Here is a 22,737-nt window from a genome sequence, read left to right on the forward strand (position 1 = left end):
TAATAATGGGCTCTTCAATCTAACAGACTAAGGCAGAACACGACCTAGTGGCTGGAAGTTGAAGCTAGACGAATTCAGATCGGAAATAAGGAGCAAATTTTTAATCATGAGGGTAAAACAGTTTATCAAGGATGGTGGTGGATTCTCCATCACTGGCAATTTTAAAATCAAGATTGGATGTTTTTCTCAAAGACACACGCTAGGAATTTTCAGTGAAATTCTCTGACCTGTGTTATACAGGAGGTCAGACCAGATGATGACAATGGATCCTCTGGCCTTGGAATCGATGAATAAGCTATCCCAATGCCCTGAGATAAACTACCTCAACAATGACTTTGGTAGGCCATCATCTCCAAACACAAGATCCGACTCAATTTCCAAACTATCTCAGAAATCCCCCTTAAAGCCTAGAGTGCTAATTTTAGAAAAAACATCAAGGTCTGGACAGATTTTTTTCTCTATGTACTTTTTGGCAAGGATTGGCTCTGATTAGGGAAGATTGGCATGAGGGTCTGTTTATTTCCAATTGTAATAGGAGGTGGAAAAATATATGGTTATGCTATCCAAATATTTTGCAAAATTATTTAAAAAACAGTTCTATAATTATAATTCATGCTTTTAATCAAGAACTTTTCCTTGGTTCTTATACACACACATCCCTAACTTTTATATTATTGAACAACAGTCCTACTGAAAAGTTTTAAGGAAAAGTTTTAAGGAAAACAAGCACCAGACAAGAGCTAGTGACCAGCCTTTTAAAAAAAATTTAACTAAGTTTAACTCATAAATGAATAACTCTTGGCCAAAATACCATATATAATGCATTTTAGTAATTAGAGCTAGAAAAGATGTTAGGTCAGTGTTCCTGCCTGTGCCAAGTTCAAGATACCATCCCCAATAGTATCAGTTCAATATCTGATCAGTCATTTATGCCAACACTTAGAAATAGCAACTGCCAATGATCTTCATGCCCCTTACATTGTATAGCATTCTTGTGTTCCAGCAAGATTTCTGGAGGGGTAATATAAAAAGGCCCCAAAACAATGCTTCCCACTGAACCCAATTTATCTTGATAGTTTTACAAGAATGACTTTTGCAGGGTGGCAGTGGTGAATCTGTGTAGATAAATTGTAAAAGTGTAGAATAACTCCATTTCAAGACACCTTTGTACTTCTATAACAATTTTTAAAACAACTTCATATCTTAATATTAATTCTGAAGTATTATTTGTATTATTGTAGCACCTGAGAGCACCAGCCATGGACCAGGACCCAATTTTGCTAGACCTTGTCTAACTTATGCTTCTGGGCCACGTAACTACCACCATTCAGGGAAGTGGTGTTGTTACATCAATGGAAAAAACCCTTTTGTCAGAGCAGGTTATGTCTACATTACTGGGTTATGCACGCATAGCTATCCCTAGACATACCTCCAGGCCAGTGCTTCTCCAACTTTTGTACTGGTGACCCCTTTCACATAGCAATCCTCTGCGTCTGACCCCCCCTTATAAATTAAAAACACTTTTTTATATATTTAACACCATTATAAATGCTGGAGGCAAAGCGGGGTTTGGGGTGGAGGCTGACAGCTCGCCACCCCCCACATAATAATCTCATGACCCCCTGAGTGGTCCTGACCCTTAGTTTAAGAACCCTTGCTCTGAGCGCTGTACAAACACAGAGCTAAAAGATAAACTCTGACCCAAAGCACATACAATCTTACCACTTCATTAGCTCTCATATACTCTTATGGTGAGTTTGAGCTATATTCTGCTGTAAAAAACAAAACAAAACAAAAAAACTTCCCTACAAAGAGGGAAGAAAAAGCCAACAGTCACAAAACAGAACAGCTAAGTTTCAGTTACACAAGCTCATATAAAGCCAAAGTAGACTCTTCGATTACATGGCATGAGCAGTTTCTATCTGATGCCATGTGATCCCTAGGGTGAGTAGGAAACGTGGCCTTTACCACTCAAAGAAAGGAAATCAACATGGCAGCAGAGAGGCTGGATCCAAAAGGCATACAGACCTGCCCCCTGGCATCTGAGGTGTTCGTTCTGTCTAAAGCCCTCTAGCTGAGTCTTTTACACAGTGGTTGTATGTTGTCAGAAACCTGATTAGCCATCTTTTAGAACATCCTCCCAGAGCCCAAGCCACAAAGTCTTAAGTAAGTGCTACACTAATATTTCATTCTGGAGCAGTCTAACACCTCCTCTCTAACCACCCCATTAATTTCCTCATCACATTCCTGCAGAAAATCATCAGTACAGGAAACCCTTCCACAAACTGGAGATATCACCCTCTAAGCGCAGTGTAAATGGAATTAATTGCCTTGGAAGTGGGGGCCAATACATTAACCTTCATCCCTCCCAAGTAAATAATGACATCAGGCCTCAGACTTAACTGAAATCTGTGGTATGAAATGTCTTCAGTTAGTTTAGTATATGGCACACATGGAAAATATGGAGGTTCCCTGTAACTTATGGAGGTTCTTCAAGATGTCTGGTTCCTATCTGTATTCCACATTTGGTTATGCATGTGCACCATGCACCTGAGATCCGCTATTTCTAGCAAGTAACATCAGTTGGTCCACACCTCAGCAGTTCTTCTTGTACTCTGAACCAAGGGTACATACAGTGATACAGACCGATGCCTCAAGTTCCTCTATTACTGCTAATCAGAAGGATCCAAAGCAGTGGGAAAGGAGGGTGGATAGTGGAACACAGATAGGGACCACACATCTTGAAGAACATCCAGTTACAGGTAAGTAACCTCCCTTTCTTTGAGTGCTGATCCCTGTGTGTATTCCACATGTGAGTGACTGATAAGCAATATTTAAACAAGAGGGGGTGGAAGGATGCAATTGGTATAGATGTCTGTAGTACTGCAGTCCCAACAGCTGCATCTGCAGAGGAGGCTTGAACTAATACATAATGCTTTGTGAACATATGGTTGGAGCTCCAGATATCTACTAGGTATTGCTTGTAGAGATGCTATTAAGGTTGTTTGTGTTCTAGTGGAATGGGCTCTCACCCCACCTGGGAGAGAAATACACACCACTTGATATCAAAATGATGCAGCCAGAGATACACTTAGTCTCTGAGCAGATAATGCCTAGCCTTGCCATCATTCCATTGTAGCAACAAATTGCCTTGGTGATTTTCTAATCCACGTTGTCCTTTGCAGGTATAACGTCAGACCTTGTCTGATGTTGAAAGAGTGAAGTCTACTCTAACAGGAAGCATGAGGTTTTTGGGAAGAATCCCGGTAAATTCAAATTACTTTAGGGATGAATTTCAGGTGAAGGTGCAGGGAAACCTCCTTATGAAAAATGGTGTACAGCATGTCTACCAGGAGTGCTCCCACTTCACTGATCCTTCTGGTCAATGTGATGGCAACTAAAAAGGCTACATTCATGTAAAGATGGGACATAGACTATGGAGCCGGTGGTTCAAGTGGTGGTGTGGTAAGTACTTACTGTATGAGGTTGAGGTCCCATTGTGGTTCAGGTTTCACCACCGGTGGGAAGGTCCTAGGTAGGACTTTCAGGAATCTAGTTATTGTTAGGTGAGTAAAAATGGAGTGTCCCTCTACTGGAGGACAGAAGGTACTGACTGCTGCTAGATGGGCCTACAGGGAACTAATGAAAAACCCTGATGTTTTTATGGACAGGAGATAGTCTGAACAGACTGAATGGTTTCTGAGCATGAATGTTCTAAGATCCGATGCTCATACAAACACCAGGCCACGACATGAAAGAAGCCTGGGTTGGGATGTCAGATCTTGCCATTCTCCTGAGCTAATAGATACTGGAAGGGTCAGATGCTGATGGGAGAAGTCGACATTTTTAGCAGGTCCAGAAACCAGAACTGAGTCATCAGTTGGGTGCTATGAGAATGCCAAGCTGTGTCAGAGCGAATCTTCCACAGAACTTGTGGTGGCGGAGAGATGGGAGTAAAAACATATCTGAGATGACCTGTCCAGGATAATAGAAGAGCATTTGCCCCTGGAACTGCAGTTCAGAGCAGCCCTAGGGCAGTATAGAATAAACTTGTTTGTCTGGGATCCAAACAGATTCCAGGATGGTGTTCCTCACCATGTGAGGATCTTGTTCAGGATGGAATTGTGTTATCTCCCACTTAAGAACATAAGAACGGCCATACTGGGTGAGACCAAAGGTCAATCTAGCCCAGTATCTTGTCTTCTGACAGTGGCCAATGCCAGGTGCTTCAGAGGGAATGAACAGAACAGGTAATCATCAAGTGATCCATCTCCCATCACCCATTTCCAGCTTCTATCAAGCAGAGACTAGCCATTGATGGACTTATCCTTCATGAATAGGAGAAGCGCCTGCTGAGCATATTCAATAAACAATCCCGTGCACCTGGTAGATATGTAGCTAAGAGAGTTATGTGATTTGACATATCAATTCCATAAATTGACTTCTTCTAGGCAGAGAGGAAGAGATTTTGCTCCACCTTGTTTATGTGAGTGTCATGTTGTCTGATATTTCATCTCGTCGTATCCAAATAATAAGTGAAAGGAATGCATTACAGGCTAGATGGACTGCTTTCTAAGTTCCAGTAGGTTGATATGCATCCTGGTCTCATAAGAAGTTCATGCACATTGGGGGGCATGGTTTTCCAGGTGGGATTCCTGGCCAATAAGTCTTATGTCGGACAAGGTCACATCAGGTATGGGTGTGATGAAAGGAACTCCCACATGTGCTTGTTCCAGGTTCAACCACCAGACAAGAGAAGATGGGAATTCTTACTCTAGTGTTTATGTGGTCTCTGTCTGGACAGTAGATGGACCAGAGCCAGGCCTGTAGGCAATGTAAGTGAAGACTGGTGAATGGTATTACATAAGTGTATGATGCCATGTAGCCTATTAGAGAAAGGCAGTCCTTGACAAAGATTCATGGTCTGAGAAGTAACTTTCTTATCACATTGTTCATGGCTTGGAATATTTCCATAGGGAGGTAGGCCCATGCTGAGATTGAATCTACAGTCACTCCTATAAAGTCTATAGTTCGAGTTGGAATTAAAGTGGACTTTTCTTTGTTGACACAGATTCTCAAGGCTGCCAGAAGATGGAGCAAGAACAGTCATCAAATGTACCTTCTGAATGGAGTAACCCATTATGAGCCAGTCAACTAGATACGGAAAGACTGTGTAGTTGCAATGTCTCATTTGGCCCACCAACATTGAGATGACCTTCATGAAGACCCTTGGTGCTGTTGCTAACCCGACCGGGAGTACTCTGAACAGTGATGTTTTTGTCCCATCAGAAATCTGGAATGGATGAATCCTTGTATGAAAGTATGTGTCTTTCATGCCAAGAGCTGTGAATAGCATTCCCTCCTTTATGGAGGGGATTATTGATGCCAGCATAACAATTTGGAATTCTGACTTGTGAATAAAAATGTTTAATTGCTGAGGATCAAGAATGAGTCTCCATCCTCTATTTTTCTTGGAGACTATGAAATATGAACAACTGCCTTGTTACTGAGGTGGCACTTATTCTACAGCCTTCACTGCACAAGAGAATCTGCCTCTTGACAGAGAATCTGCTCATGATACTGGTCCCTGAGGAGCTGGAAGTGTGGGGAAGGAACTCTACAGAGTAGCTGCAGTGGATGATTACTAGTACCCACTTTGTCTGTTGTGATGATCCTCCAATTGTGGGCAAAGAGGGTGAAGCAGCCACCAAAGGTTGGAGGGGGGGGGCGTAGTAGATGGCATCAATAGGGTTAAGCAGTTCTCAATTGCGCCATCAAAAATAACCCCTGGATGGTGCATTGGGTTAAGTAGTTACAGATGTGGTAAAAATAACTGTATAGTAGGCCTTTGTACCCTCTAATGTTTGTGTGGTGGTTCAAATGAGCACTGGGGGTAGAACAGTTGGGGAGGTGGTCTTGGCTAATACACCTGTTTATGGTTTTTCTCTTCGAGGCCAGGCTGTAAGTGCCCACATAGTGAAGGGCTGTCCTAGAGTCCTTCAATGAGCCTAGAGACATCAGTCTTCTTGTTAAATAAATTAGACCCATTGAAAGGTAAGTCCTTTATGGTATGTTGAGGGGAACCCTGAGATGTGCAGCCAAGATTCATGCCTCATGACCACTCCTGTGGCTGTCTCTCTAGACATAATGTCAGTGGCATCCACTCTGGCCACCAGTTTGCCTTCCTCAATGAGAGCCTGGAATTGGGCCCTGTCCTCTTGATGGAGTTTGTCCTTGAAGTCAACATTTTTCAAGTAATTGTTGAAATGCTATTTTGCTAATAAAACTTGCTAGTTAGCAATACAGAACTGAAGACTTGTAGACGAAAATGCCTTCCTCCCTAGGAGATCAAGTCGTTGTTGCCTTGGGATGCTGTAACCTAGACCTTTCAGTGGCTGCTTGCACCACTAGGGAGTTGGGTGCTGGGTGTGTGAAAAGAAACTGTGCTGCTTTGGCTGATACAAAATCGCACCTATCAGCCCTTTTTAGGGTGGGGGCACAGGAGTCCAGAGTGTACCAGACTACCCTAGATGGTTCCATGATGGCCTCGTTTACTGGAAGGGCCACCCTATTGGGATCAGAAGGTTGCAAAATCTCAAGGAGATGATGCTTAGAATTCTCTAGTGGAATCTGGAGGACCACCTCGCCACTCTGATATTGCCTGTGGTCGCCAGACAGGGAAGGTGAAGATGGGGAATTGCCTTATCTGGTGAGGATGATGAAACATCCATCGGTATCTCTGGATCAAACTCCTCTCCCACCTACTCCAGTGGAACGGGTAGATGTCATGTAGAAGAGATACCATAGGACTTATGGATGGATCTGGAATGTCTAATGTAGGAATACCATGGGCGCCAGTAGGGCCAATATGAAGGCTTGACTGGTTGAGGGGGAGCCCACAGCATCAGGTCATATGGCAGTCATATTTGTGTGACAAATAGACCCCAGATCTCCTTGACTCTCTGTCCAAACTCATCTCCTTATGGGGGAGTGAAGAATCATCTGGATCTTCCAACTCCTTCAAAGAAAAGGCCAGTTTCTGCTCAACCGGCAAAGCAGTCAGTATCAGTGGGCAAAAGTTCCTGCCTCTGGACCAAGAAGGAGAACAGGTGTCAGAATATCTCTGGACCTAAAAGAAGAAGGGACTGAGGATAAGGAAGGGTGAAGATATATGCTGGTGAGGTGTAGGTTTCAGTGAATCTCAAAGTTCTGTGCATTCTAGTAGTCAGTACCAAGGGTATGGTGCATTGGTAGTCATCGTGAACAGTAGGTCCTTATGGAGATAGAATCACAGAATTGTAAGACTGGAACAGGCCTTGAGAGGTCATCTAGTTCAGTCCCCTGCACTCATGGCAGGACTAAGTATTATCTTGATGGGTGGGTACCACTGAAGAGTCTGATAGTGAGCTCTTACATGGTGTTAGTAGATGCTGATCTTTAGGCTTATTAAGTGGAGCTGACATCGGTATCAGCAGATACATTCTCCTTCACACCTTGCCCTCACGATAGCAGGTTTTTAAAGTAGGCCATTAAGTCCTTAGGACCTGCATGTGAGGACTCACCCAACTTGGATGGAGTCAGGGAGGGATCCCTCCTTTTTTAAACAGACTTGGAAGGAGATTAGTCCTTATGCTTATGAGAGTACCCCTAGCCTTCATGAGAAGCCCTGGTTCATGACTCCTTGGGTTTAGCAGCTTTGGCTTGGCTCCTGAGCTTGTGCTTGGAGGGGCACTGCTCACTGGTAGAGGCCCATGTACGGTGGAGGGGTCTCCCTGGCTGGGTCTGACTGAGGTCTCATAGCCTTCTCCACAAGATGTTTCCTCAGCCAGAGCTCTTGTGCTTAGTGGGTTCATGGGGCAAACTAGCAGCAAATGCCGAACTTAGCTGAGATACATGCCTCCCCCAGACAATAAAAGCAACATTGGTGCTTGTCACTCACAGATAAGGAGTGGGGCCGGGAGAGGTTTTTAAACCCTGTCAAGTATCAGAGGGGTAGCCGTGTTAGTCTGGTTCTGTAGAAGCAGCAAAGAATCCTGTGGCGCCTTTTAGACTAACAGACGTTTTGCAGCATGAGCTTTCGTGGGTGAATACCCACTTTAAACCCTGGGACTCTTTGCATAGTCCATCTCAGGGAGAAACAAAATTGTACTAACTATATTAAGACAAACTAACCCATATGCGGAATATACATAGCTACCAGCACTCAAAGAAAATCTTATGTTTAGGCATGTATAATTAACTTTCCCATGCCCCTGTATGTGCAGCATTAGTACAAACAGTAATTCTTTCCTCAATATTAAAATGATCAAGCCTTTCTTATTCATTACTGTTCACGAATGAGATAGGGTGACTAAAGACAGTCAGATACATTACATAGTGAATGTTACATCACTGCTGGTTAACAGTGACATTACAAACCCAGTCCTGAAAAACATGTAACTGTATCTATTCAGTGCTTAAATTACACAAATTAAGAGACTATAAAACCAGTGACAGTTATGGCACAAGTTTAGGGACAGGATACGGGCACCCAATATGGAAATCAGACAGCAATTCATTATTAGTGACTGGCTATTTATAGATAACCAGTTGAGGAACAGGGTATTTTGTTTTTAATAACTTTAAAACCTGCAAAAGATCTAGTATCTATGGATTAGAATGCAGTGGGGACACGACATCAGATCTTAGAGGAAAGAATGCCAAAAAGTTAAACTGATAAAGAGGCAATAGGATACCAGAAATGTGTCATGATTTATAGAAAGCCCTCATCATCCTTGCAGTCTCTCTCCTATTGGTGGTTACTGAGAGAACTTGTGATTTTTCATTCAGATAGTGATTTTATGGATAAACTGCTGGTTTCCACTGGGATGCCACTACTGCTCTTGCCTTCCTCTCTAAAATGACAGTAACTTCAGGCCAAGTGGTCAGGCACTGGCAATTGCCTGTATATAAAGTGCTAACACATTAAATGAAACATGTTTTTCATTTTAGGTAGTATGGACAATTCCTAATATTTCCATAAAGGGAGTGTTCAGGACAGCCTTTTTGCTGCAGAAAGTTTCCAATTTTTAAAGTTTTACATGTTTTGGTACACCACTAAAGGGTGCGTCATTGCCTGTGCACTGATGGTTTCTCATGTGTTTGGAAATCTCTCAACACTACCATCACGGGGCTTATGTGTGTACGTACACAAACACCCCCCCCCCAATACCTGATTCCCTTAACATTACAATTCACTGGAGGACCTTTATTCATTTATTGTCAAGCCAGTTATCACCTGATACACAAAAATTGTCACTGCAGATTGGAGTGAATGTAAACACTAATACAGTCTCTTGAAGTACATAAGCAGCATGCCTCACATTCTACCACCAATTCAACATTCCAGTGCAAAGATACTGAACTACAGAACCATGCCAATTTATTTTCAAATCCAGGGAAATTGCAGCTCCTAGTCTAGTTGTTTCAGAAAAAAACAATTGGAATATGCAACTATGTAATAAGCAAGTTACCTTTGTTTTATGTTTTAAAATAGGCACTAAATTTAATGCTTCTATTCATTAAGAATAGCACCAGCATGAAGCTTAACTGCCACTTTAATGACTCTCCAGTGGTAATTCACCAGAAATATCCAGTTCTCCCCCTCTAAATTATCATTTAAAGTTGTATTCCCTCCCCACCTAGAAGATAAATACTTACCATTGACATGGAGCAGTTGTCCGGGAGCATTGTTTAGGAAAGGGTCCTAGTTTGTTCAGGGAAATCAGTCTCAAAGTTTAGAAAACCTTCCACTTAAAATCTTCTCATTCGTTAAAATAAACAGTAGGGAACGTTAGTGTAAAAGTTAAACTATGGTGCACACAAATGTTAAAATGTACAAGGTTTATGTTGCTGTGGCCATATTGCTTCTAATACTAGAATTCTGCATCTAGAGAGACAAACAGTCACGTTAAATATGGGGAAACTGCTGCTGGGCTAGAACTCATTCTCCTAGCTTTCAAGACAAGTGCTGCTCTGGAATTTAAGGAGTTTACCCATCTCTTTAGTGTGTAATCAGAAGGATGAAGCTAGAGCACTCACAAAATAATTTTATATTCTCCTACAGTTAAGATAGCTTTTTCTTGGATTTCACATACACAGGTCTGGGACAAAGTTACAATAAGCCAGTAGTAATATAAGTTTCTGAAGAGACTACTGAAATAGTTCCCTGTGGTGTAAGATGTTGTACATCTCCTTTATTTTCAGAAAACAAAGAAAGAAGTGTTTGCCACTAGAATGTAGTTTATAGTTCAAATGCTCTTCAGTGAGATGAAGCAGCAAGACCATTGGGTCAAACCAGAGGAACAGTTTATAGTTTGTAAATCTCATTCCATGGGCAAGTTAATGACAGAATGGTAAGGGCAGTGTCATTCGATTAGTAAAAGTGTATAGAATCCTAATTTAAATGGTGTCACCCTTTGTGGTGTAGCGGGGAGACACAACTCACTGCACCCTATGCTCCCAGCTCCAGGTCCTCCAGTTGGTGGAAATTTGGATAATATAATGTTGTTGGAAATAGATCAAATTCAGTATCATTCAAAAGTCCTTTCTCCCACAAACACAATAGAACCAAACATGACAAACCTAGAACAATTATTTAGATAGGTATTTGAGAAAGTGTTTAAAAAACAACGTTTTTTAATATTACTGTAACAAAGATGCACGGCTTACATAAGAGCCATTGATATTTGGTCATCCTAGGGAAGTCAGCCTTGACACGGACAGAAAACATTTATTCAGTCATCATAAGTGTCCTCTCCATGTACGGCCCCAATAGATACATTGTCACACTGATCCTCATGCAGGCTGCACTCATGCATCTCTGTACAAGGCAGGCTGCTGGCCAGACATTTGCACGGTGATGAGCATCTGGGTCTTTGCACACAAACATTTGATTAGCTGAAGGGTTGATTCAGAAGCATGTAGTATTTCACACAACTGGTGAGATCAATCCATCCTCCAAAACCCACCCATGACAAATAAGGAAGAGTAGTTTTGGATGCATTCTATTATCTCAGAGCCAGTCCACTACTTGATAATTTTCCCTCTTGATAGCAAGTATAAATGCACCCCTTGTCAGTAGCAATTTTTCTCCATTCATCCGCTTCTTGGGAGACATCCACCAACACAACTCTGCAAGTGTCATAATGTTAGTCTTCAAATGGTAAACTCAGCATATGAAAGCCTCCAGTGCATTTGTGACCTCATCAGTGACTATCTCACCTTCAGAGCAAGAAGTCTCTTCAGAGACTGAATCAAATGAATTCCGATAAGAAAAATTGGTCTTTTACAGGCAACCTTCCAGTAGCATCACATCCTCAAAGGGTGTGGAAATCCAGCAGTGGGGTGGCTTTTAATAGTCCGAGTGATAGGAACACATCTCTGAGGGATATATAGAGATTCTGTTCCCCAGCAGCAGGCACAAAAAAAGAATCTTGTGGAAAACTTGGGTAGCATCTCACAGAGCACTAGAACATCTGTGTCTTGTGCAAAAATCTGGAGTTTAACAGCACCTCTCTAATGGCATACAAGATAAATTTAGTGTCAACCTCCTCACGGGAACTATGAAGAAACTCCACTGAGCAGTGCAAGGCAACAGTTTCATTACGGCATATAACAACAAAAATTTTAGAGCATGTCTTCGCATGCTGGAGCATTTTTCCTGCAAGCTATGAAGTTAACTCATCTTTTGTGCGAGTATAAGACAGCAGCTTCCTCATTGTGACATTGGAGATGTTGCCGGCACAGAGGCCCGAGGCGACAGCAACAGTGGTTTGTTGCCCGGTGTGCTTTGCTTTCAATAAACACACCAAGGTGGAGAAGCAAAAACCAGGTTTATTTGAGCCCAGATAAGGTGCAAGGGAGACATAGCAATTTTAAATTTTGCACACCGATACAAGCGGTTTTTTTTTTATACATAACTTTAGCTAAGCATTTTTATTACCCCCACACTCCTCCTCTTTCCCCACCTTTCATTCCCATGCAGCAAATACACTTTGCAATAGCAATTACATGAAGCAGTTAAGTCATACTTGGCAAAAACCACCTTAGCTCGTTAGCAACTTTTCTGTGATCAGTTATCTGTACTTTTCCACCGTGGGGGCTACGTTCTCATGCATATAACTTTAATTACAGCACCTGCTTTCCGCCTATTTTATTTAGTATTGGCTACATTTAGTATCAAGCAGCCTTGACGCTGCCAGTAATTAGCACATAACACAAGAGGTTACAAAAGTTTAGTAAGGCTAACAAAAGCACTTTACATAAAAGGTACTTTGGATCACATAGGCCCAAAGCCATCCTCCCGAGTTACCTAGATTTATGCCTAGTGACACCAACAGAGATGTCTGTGGAGTCAATGATTTTGTACTGGACAAGTGCAATACCATGGAATCTCTTCTTTCTGTTAATATTTTTAACTGATATCTCTGAATATTATCAATCCTCAGGTGGATTTTATCATCAGTCCACCATTTTCTCTATAGCCTCATAAGGAAGCATTCAGCCAAATCTTGGCAGGTATTAACAGTTTCTGGTTTGTCGAGAGATTGTTCCTCAACCATACCATCTATGATTGCTACTCTGAAAGGCCTCTGTGGCATAAGGTACCAGTTACATTGTCACTTGGTGCTGGCTTAGAAAGACCACGCAAGATGCTTTTTGCTTGGTACATATGCATTGTTCCGTTGCATTCAAACATTGATCATGATACCATGGAGAACTCATATTTTCCCCCAAAGTCTCTCACAGATCAATATCATGCAGAGATCTGGACAATGACCAGGAGACACACAAACAATGATCTGCCTGCAGTTAGCTCTGTAACAGCACCTGCCACCACGACTGACTTTTTTTCTTTTGCATTTGAGAACAGCTTTAGTCTGTTCTTCTTGATTGGAGCCCATAGATGGATGGTGTCTTGGATAATTCTTTGGGGTTTGAAGGCTTTATACGAGTCATGACCCAAAGTATCCATTTGACTGACATCTTTAGCTATCTCATCACTGAAGACTGCTTTCATCATAATATTAATGAGCTCTGGTCCATCATACATGAATGGATTGTCAGTGCAAGTAAACTCATTCTCTACCTTTAAATTTGCCCCTACTTGGCATTTATCACCACCTAACAAATCTAGCTAATGCTTGGTTATTTCTGGGGAAGTCATCCCAGCCATGATTATTTCATTCAAAATTCAATGGACTTCTGGGGTTGTCAGGAAAACCCAGGAAAGAGCACTTGGATGTTGTGTTATGCCCACCCAACCTTCCTCCCCAACGACTTTCATTGCTCTGTTTTTGGGTTCTAGAGCTTTGTCTAAACCAAATGCACAGCAGAGACTTGTGACCTTTCAAAACCCAATTTCCTTTTTGAAATTTCTCCCATATGTCAGGGGTCAGACTTTCCTACGCCTCTTATTTCAGCGAGGTACCAGACAGTCGTTGCAGAATAGTTCGTTAAATACTTTTTTGCTTTAGATTTAACCAAGTCTTCCAATGCAGCAAGGTGCAAATTCCAATTTGCAGTCCTGAAAAACTGAATAAAGAGCAAAGACTCTACCATCTTCATGTATCACTGGACCATCCCAAAAGTTGGCTTTGTCACTGATTCAACCTCATCAAATTATTTGATCCATTCTGTGATATTCATAGAAGCATAGAAGATTAGGGTTGGAAGATACCTCAGGAGGTCATCTAGTCCAACCCCCTGCTCAAAGCAGGACCAAACCCAACTAAATCATCCCAGCCAGGGCTTTGTCGAGCCGGGCCTTAACCTCTATGGATGGAGATTCCACTACCTCCCTAAGTAATCCATTCCAGGGCTTCACCACCCTCCTAGTGAAACAGTTTTTCCTAATATCCAACCTAGACATCCCCCACTTCAACTTGAGACCATTGCTCCTTGTTCTGTCATCTGCCACCACTGAGAACAGCCTAGCTCCATCCTCTTTGGAACCTCTTGGAAACCCCCCTTCAGGTAGTTGAAGGCTGCTATCAAATTCCCCCTCATGCTTCTTTTCTGCAGATTAAATAAGCTGAGTTCCCTCAGCCTCGCCTCATAAATCACGTTCCCCAGACCCTTAATCATTTTCATTGCCCTCTGCTAGATCCCTCCAATTTGTCCACATCCTTTATGTAGTGGGAGCCCCAAACTAGATGCAATACTCCAGATGTGACCACAGCAGTGCCAAATAGAAGAGAATAATCACTTCCCTTGATCTGCTGGCAAAGCCTCTACTAATGCAAATTGAAGGATACTAATGCAGCCCAATATGCCATTTGCCTTCTTGGCAACAAGGGCACACTGTTAACTCATATCCAGCTTCTTGTCCACTGCAATCCCCAGGTCCTTTTCTGCAGAACTGCCGCTTATCCAGTTGGTCCCCAGCCTGTAGCAGTGCATGCGATTCTTCCGTCTTAAGTGCAGGACTCTGCACTTGTCCTTGTTGAACCTCATCAGACTTCTTTTGGCCCAATCCTTCAATTTGTCTAGGTCAGTCTGGATCCTACCCTCCAGCATATCTACCTCTCTTGCCAGCTTAGTGTCATCCGCGAACTTACTGAGGGTACAAACCATCCCATCATCCAGATCATTAATGACAATGTTGAACAAAACCAGCCCCAGGACCGACCCTTGGGACACTCCGCTTGATACCGGCTGCCAACTAGACATCAAGCCATTGATCCCTACCCATTGAGTCCGACAAGCTGGCCAGCTTTCTACCCACCTTATCATTCATCCAATCTATACTTCTTTAACTTGCTGGCAAGAATACTGTGGGAGACCGTATCAAAAGCTTTGCTAAAGTCAAGGTATATCATGCCACCGCTTTGCCCATATCCACAGAGCCAGTTCTCATCATAGAAGGCAATCAGATTGGTCAGGCATAACTTGCCCTTGGTGAATCCATGTTGACTGTTCCTGATCATCTTCCTCTCCTCCAAGTGCTTCAAAATGGATTCCTTGAGGACCCACTCCATGATTTTTCCAGGGACTGAGGTGAGGCTGACCGGTCTGTAGTTCCCCCGATTTTCCCTCTTTAAATACGGGAACTATATTTGCCTTTTTCCAATCGTCTGGGACCTCCCCTGATCGCCACGAGTTTTCAAAGATAATGGCCAATGGCTCTGCAATCACATCAGCCAACTCCCTCCGATGCATTGCATCTGGCCCCATGGACTTGTGCATGTCCAGCTTTCCTTATTGCAGCTCTCCATTGTGTGCAAGACGTCACTGAGAGTGGAATGCACACTGGGCGTGTGGAACTGGTCTTGCAAGTCCTGCGTTTTCTGGGAAATGTCTTCAAACGTATCAGTATGCTTTTCAAAGACAACATGTAATTACATTACATAATGTATGTTATGGATTCTAGTAATTTAATGCTGGATGTTAATGTCTTAACCATTCCTCATGACAACTCTTTGGACATAATAAACAAAGCTGATTATCGGTACCACTGAACTGCTTCCTTTTTGCCGATTATGGCAAATAACTTGAAGCATTCCTTCCATTTATAATAATCTGTAACAGTAAAAAAAAATCAAGAAAATTAATCTTCTTCTGAGCATTAACTGCTAAAAGTAGTCTGTCAAGAGTCACAATTTAACCTTATGAGGCCTGCATGTTTGATATGCCTGTGTTAAAGTATAATTAAACAAAGCTGATTTTTAAAAATTTTCTTATATCGGGGTAGAGGTGTATGTAGATATATAACGTGACCCGATATAACACGAATTTGGATATAACGCAGTAAAGCAGTGCTCCGGAAGGGTGGGGCTGCGCACTCTGGTGTATCAAAGCAAGTTCGATATAACGCGGTTTCACCTATAACACGGTAAGATTTTTTGGCTCCCGAGGACAGTGTTATATCGAGGTAGAGGTGTAATTGTTCAAGAGTTGGTACCTTGTGTTCATAAAAGAAAAGGTTTTGAATGATAACCAACTTGACCCTTTCTGACAACACTGTATTATCAAAATTTCCACCAACTGGAGGACTTGGAACTGGAAGCTATGGTATACGGGAGGGATAGGGAGGTGGGGGGAGTGAGTCCCCTTTGCCATGCCACCCAGGGGCACACCACTGAAATTATGATTCTGTAGATTTTTACGAATCAAATTACACCTCCCTTACACATTCCCAGACTGTTACTGTCCATACACAATCCATACCACAGACTGTAGTATGTAAACTCATCCATGGACCAGCGCCAGTCCCTAAGATCTCCCTGACACAGTTTAGGAAGGCAGCAAGCCAATCCTGGGTATCAAAAAGGTTGAAAAACACTAGGACAGTGTCTATGCCCCTTCAACATGTGGACAATTCCCTTTAAAATGGAATGGGAATTATATCTATGCTTCACGAGAATTAACTTTTACAAGCAATTCAGTGAAATGTGTCTAAAATGAAAGCCTTTTAAATGTGGAGTTTTATATGCAAAAATCCTTTGATAATTCTCCTACTCCAGGTTGGACAAAACTGTCACCAATTCAAGTATAAGGGAAGGTCTGTGACACAGAGACAGTGCATATGAAGGCAGACACTATGACTGAAACACATCATGTTTCAAGCTTCTTCCATCCAATTGATTTGTCTTTTGAGCAGAACTTGTTTCTAGGATCTAGCAGGACAAAAGTTTCCCCATTCAAGAACTCAAGCTTTTTGAGGGCGAGCTGAAAGTGGAAAGATCCCAGACTGAACTGAGAAAGATGTTTTGATCCGATGTGATCAGATGTAACGAGATTGCTCAATTGATGAGATACACTGTTCAACTCTCAAAAAAATCAGTAGGACTCATATTTGTCAATACCCCTCAGAGCTATCAAAAGTCATGGAACTACAGAATGTCCTAATTTTGGACAGAATATATCTGAAGCTGGAAGAAGGTCTTAAATGCTTGCTTCAATACTGACAGAAAACATCTCTCTGCTACTGCTACCCTTCTCTCCTGGTCTGTTTCCTGTGTTTAAAGTTCTAATAGCCATTTTTAATAGAATTTTTCTATCTTCTGCAATGTATTTACTCTCCCCCTTTTTGGTGTTTACAACTTTAAATATTTGTTTACTTACAAATATCAGTAATAAATTATGTCATACATTAATAATCCTAGCCAAAATATTACATATGTAGCTCTTGATCTTTCTTCGTACGTTAATTGCTCTGGCATCTGAACTTTTTGTTGCTCTCCTCTGGATTACGTTCAATTTATCAGCATCTTTCTGGTAACATGGTGCACCCAACCAAACGCAATTTCCTAAATGTGGTCCACCAGAGCCAAAGAAGGACCATTGCCTCTTCTCTGTAACATAATATTTTACACACACACACACACACACACACACACACACACACACACACACACACACACACAAGCATGCAGTCTTTGGCTGCCCTGGGCTATTTTAAACATGAATTTACAACATGATGGGGATGTCATTCTTGTTCCAAAGGTTTCTCACTCTGGTTTCTAGACCTGCTGAAAATGTCGACTCCTCCCATCAGCATCTGACCCTTCTAATATCTATTAGCTCAGGAGAATGGCAAGATCTGACATCCCATCTGTATTTTGGATTATTGTCTGCCTATGTGTCTATTCCCTCTAATTCTGTTTTATATCATTTTCCTGTCCTAACTTTTATTCAGAATTTCTAATATAATCTGCTCTCTTTCTGCTCTTCACTAAGGTGTTACGAGTGTACTCTTAATGCCAACAGACACCTTCTTCCCAGCTTGACACACTGATACCTATATATTTTTAAATATTACAGTAAAATTTTAAGTGAGCTACATGCTTTCCAAACGAAGCAAGATATCATCCTTGCCCCAGAGGGAATATTATCTGTTTTCTTTCCACCATTGATTTTTAAGATTGTATATGCATGGAGACACAGAGTTGGACTGGAAGAGAGGAACAGCTAATTTCTCATCCTAGATCTGAACTGACTCCTTTTGTGGCATTGACCAGCCCAACTCAGTCTCATTGCTAAAATGGGTATAATTAACTCCCTGAACACTCCTTTATATAAATTGATGTTATAATGATGGAAAGAACTACTGAAGTGCTAAGTATTATTTCCAGCTGACGACCCTAAGACCCATCAAGTTAAAGCTAACTGGTACCCCACACACATTAATGCAAGGGAAAATGTAAAGACTACTTTAGTGTGAGCTTTATACCATTCTCTTCTTAATACAGACATAGGGTATGTCGAGGGAAGCCAAGAACTAGTCTTTACTATTCATAGTAATAGAATTTACCTCTTACATAGCACTTATCTATACATCTCAAGGCACTTTACAAAACGAGGGCTAAGTGTCATCCTCATTTTATAGACCAGGAAAGTGAAGTTTAAAAAGGTAAAATGATTTATCTGATGTCTCGCACCAGGTCAGAGGCAGGGCTTTAGGGAAAGAGAAAATATTAATTACAACTGCAGAGAACGGCTGCTAAAATATAGGAAAATCTGAACTGTTGAACAAACTAGAGCAGTCCCCAAGTCTTCAATCGCTGAATAGTGGGCTCCCTCTTCTGGTATAGCGAGGATGTCACACATCAGGAGAAACTGAAGTCCCCCTGTCCCTTACCCCTGCTATATTTTAGCTCTAGCTGAGAGGTCCCTGGATACTTTACACAAAGTTTTACATGCATGTGTTGTAGGCATTAATTCTGTATATTAGCTCAGCTGAGTGACCTTTGTTGAAAATCTTTCCTAAATAAAGTGTCGATCAGAATCGGCTTCTCACAAATGGAAATCTTGCAGGAGAGCAACAAGTCACTGTGGGCCATGATCCAGCCCATCTGACAGAAGAATGGTGGTGCGTGCTGGGGACAAAGATGTGCAAAACTACAGGTACAATACCAGTCAGGCTAGGGGGAAAAGGCAGTTGCTGGAGTAACTACAACTATGGTAAATTAAGCAACTTCTAGCTTTGGAACAAGTAGCACACTGAAGCGTTGTAGAGAAGGGAATTCTTACAGAAGTATTGTTTTGTTCTTTTCCAGCTTCTGTATCTTTTTGGATAGAAATCAGACAACTTCAGACTAAACCCCTTGGCAGCATGCTAGATGAATTTCAATGTGTTAAAAGAACCAAAACTCTCATTTACACGGGTAAATCCTATCCATGCAGCCACAACTCAAACTAAATTCACCCGATGTTTTGGTTTCAACAGGAGACAAAGTTAACCCTTAGCTGTCAGAAGAGCTGCAAGTTTTCCTCCATCCTATATGCATAAAAGCAAAATTGGATCTTAGTGGTGAGTAGCAACATATTTCTTCCAGCATGCTTCCTCAACTTACCAACATGTATTTCCTAAGCAATAGAGAAGCTGGTGGTAACTCCATCTCCCTCTATTAAAAGTCTGATATATTTAGCATACCCTGGGTAAAGAAAAAAGTCACATCCTCTTCTCTTACTCACTGTCCCATACCACAGACTTGGTTTTAACAAACAAGAAAACATTTATGCTCTTGCACTTAAGGCTGAAATCAGATTGATTTCCTCCAAATTTAAAAAAAGTAACTGAACTATCAAAAAATTTCAAGATACTATTGAAGGGGAGAGAAATAATTTCAAAAATGGCATTCCAAAAGTTAACAGACTCCTTGTACAATAATCCATAACAGCAAGTAGTTTCCTACTTGTTTATTTCACACAGTGAATACAATATTTAACTGTTGTGCCATAAGTGCACATGGAACCTTATAAAAAAAATGAAGGACTTCTCTGTCCAGAGAAGATTACAGTCTAGGACAGCAAGGGATGAGAGATAAGTGAAAGGACATGAGAAAGACAGGATTATGAATGTGAAAGATCATGAGGCTGTGTTTTAAGTACACATCTTACTCTTTTATAGCGACATTTGTGTATCATTTATATTAAGTTGTCTTCTATGCAACATAATTGGAAGACAGTCTGGTGAGCAGGTAGGAGAGCACAAACTAAACGTAGCAATTCTTGAGAGATTAAAAGGAGGAGAGAAACTGCATAGCTCAAAGGAAGTGAAAGCAATTTACTGGTAGCAGGTGAATCAACGTTGTTTATTGTTTTAGAATAGTTAAGAGTTTTAAGTGCAAATATGAGTAAGAGGGCACTTACCTTGCAAACAGACATGATGTTAATGTTTATCATTGTATTGATTGTCTGCAGGAAAAAAAGCAGATTTATAGAAAAAATTATTTTGATAAATATTAACACACTGTCCAGGGCTCTAAGTGTCATAATTTAAAAAAAGCCACATGCACTACAGCAAAAACTCTGTCTCAAGCAGGAAATCTAGCAACCTCCCTACCCCTTATCTCTGTCAGAATCAGGTGTACACCCAGATTGACCGGGGTCTAGGCTGTCAGTCACTTAGATATTGAAAGAGATCTCACCACAAACATGCAGGCAGTATATTTAGTTGTATACGGTAAGTCTGCTTAATTACCTATGTAATATAGAGTGAGCACCTGATTTAAATTAAAAAGGTAAGTGGGATAATTTGGCATTCTGGATTGTGAACTAACATTTATCCTCATTTCAGATTATGTGCTCTGAAGACTACTTTCCTGTGGTCAATACCTATTCACACCTGCTTCAATAGAAGAGGATGCAGAGAGGCAGTAATAGGGTAGGAAAAATTATGGTTAAGAAAATCTGCAATTGCTTCCAGTGTTAAAGAAACAACTTAGAAGAATAAAAAATGAGTGGACTAGTACCGCAACTGTTTTACTGGATTATTTTTCCCTGTTTATGAATTCTATTAATGTGAACCATACATGTATATATATATATATCACAGTTGTGACACACTTCCTTATACACCTCTACCTCGATATAACGCTGTCCTTGGGAGCCAAAAAATCTTACAGCATTATAGGTGAAAGTGTGTTATATTTGAACTTGCTTTGATCCACCGGAGTGCGTAGTCCCGTCCCCCCCCCGGAGCACTGCTTTACCACGTTATATCCAAACTCGTGTTATATCAGGTGGCGTTATATCGAGGTAGCGGTGTACTATCACATACTTGTACACTTGCCAGTTGTGTAAGTTCTGGCTTCCTGGACACGCTGACCACTGAACAACATTAAATCACAATTGCTTTTAATATATTACAGACTTTTAAATGGCTATCATTTGCCTATATATTGCTTAGTCTTTTAATTCACTTACTGACAAGTTTTTTAGTCATTAGATGAAGATACAACACTTTCAACGAACTGAAGATTTTCAAGTTTATTTAACCGTAAACCCAAAAGAATGAATATGTCCATTAATCTGTTTGAGTTATCAGACTATGAGAATGGAACACAGAATGGACAAATTTCTAAAAAAAATATGTATATTTTGAAGCATGAAATTTTGCATTTCAGTTTTGTTTACCAAGTTCAAATTTAGTACTCACTGAAGTATGAACCCTGGCAATTTGAAAAACAGTATTTAAAGCTCTTATAAAAACTCATGTCCACACAAGTGTAACATCTGCAAATATTCTGTATTTTTTCACCTGGATCACTCGCTTTCACTGCCTTCACTCACTTTTTTAAAAACCAAGTAAAAGAGTGCAAAAAAGAGTAACATTCAGTTGAGATTATACCCAATAGCCATGAAATTCAGATATGGATCCCATAGCAACTGTAGCTCAGTTACATTTTTTACATGTAATTGCAAATGGATAAGTGCAATTTTTTTGATCTGGAAGAACAAAAAATATGCAAGTATCTAAAAAAGGCTAAGCTTTTATCATCTCTTTGAATTTCCCAATCTTTTGTGCGTAAGCCTGTTAGCCTTGAAGTTGTATTTCTTATAACTACATCCAGGCTACCCCATTTAACAAGCATTCCATTCTGCACAGAAATCTAATACAAGTTTACTATTAAGGTAAGAAAACTGCAGAAGAGTTAAGTTAAACATAGCCACACTTACATTATCCAGGTCTGGAACATCAAGAAAATATTCAGGGTAATTGTATGAAATTCCCACATTGTTGACTGAAACAAAAATCAACAAGTTTTACTTGTTTCTGCTGATTGTCATTCCAATTCTGAAGCTTTGATGACTTGCAATAAGCAGTCTCATTTCAAAGTTAACAATGCCACATTCAGATGTTTTATAGCTGTGTGTCCTTTATGCCTTTGTGGCATGTCACATTTACTACATTGTACACACATTCACATATACTAGTGGACAGTACGAGGGTGAACACATAAGACACTTAAATATAATTTTTGGAATTCTTTTTGACCATATAAATGGTAATTGTCATCTTCCACATGTCCTACCGGATTTCTCCTAAGCTTTATAGTACAACACAGGAAACATTCCTGTAAGTGAGGTGGTTATTCCCAATATATAGCTTTCCCCTTTTTAAATTTGCAGCTTGCATAGTTAGACCATTTTGCATCTAAAACAAGTTAGCCTCAACATGCTATGCGCAAGACAGTTTGTGTTGGACCACGTGAACCAGAGACTGAGGCAAGCACTCAATCTACTGCCACTAAATCATAGTCAAATGCCCTCTCTTCACATAACGCTCTTAGTTTGTAGAGCTCATCCACCTTCACATGTTGAGCCTTCCATTCCCAAGTTACAATCAATCACTCTCTGGTGTTTTAATGCAGTTTAAGGTTAATTTATTGGGATTAGAAGCAGGTAAGCAAACTTAATGTTTAAATATAAGCTAATCATTGTAATTCTCACTCAATTTCTATTTTTAAA

At 40.9% G+C, this 22,737-nt stretch overlaps 1 protein-coding gene across 3 annotated transcripts in view; it reads right to left on the reverse strand.

The window, feature by feature from the left end:
- Positions 1-22,737, reverse strand: part of HSD17B12 (hydroxysteroid 17-beta dehydrogenase 12) — a 201,288-nt gene that overhangs the window by 31,843 nt on the left and 146,708 nt on the right. For all 3 annotated transcript variants that reach the window (XM_045015386.1, XM_045015387.1, XM_045015385.1), the window contains exons 5-6: positions 21,946-22,010; positions 20,137-20,181 (exon numbers count right to left, since the gene is read on the reverse strand). In XM_045015386.1, the coding sequence (XP_044871321.1) occupies positions 20,137-20,181; positions 21,946-22,010 (110 nt within the window). The remainder of the gene's footprint in view (positions 1-20,136; positions 20,182-21,945; positions 22,011-22,737) is intronic.

This window comes from Mauremys mutica, chromosome 4, assembly GCF_020497125.1.
Source record: "Mauremys mutica isolate MM-2020 ecotype Southern chromosome 4, ASM2049712v1, whole genome shotgun sequence".
In the NCBI taxonomy this organism is placed as follows: Eukaryota; Metazoa; Chordata; order Testudines; family Geoemydidae; genus Mauremys; species Mauremys mutica.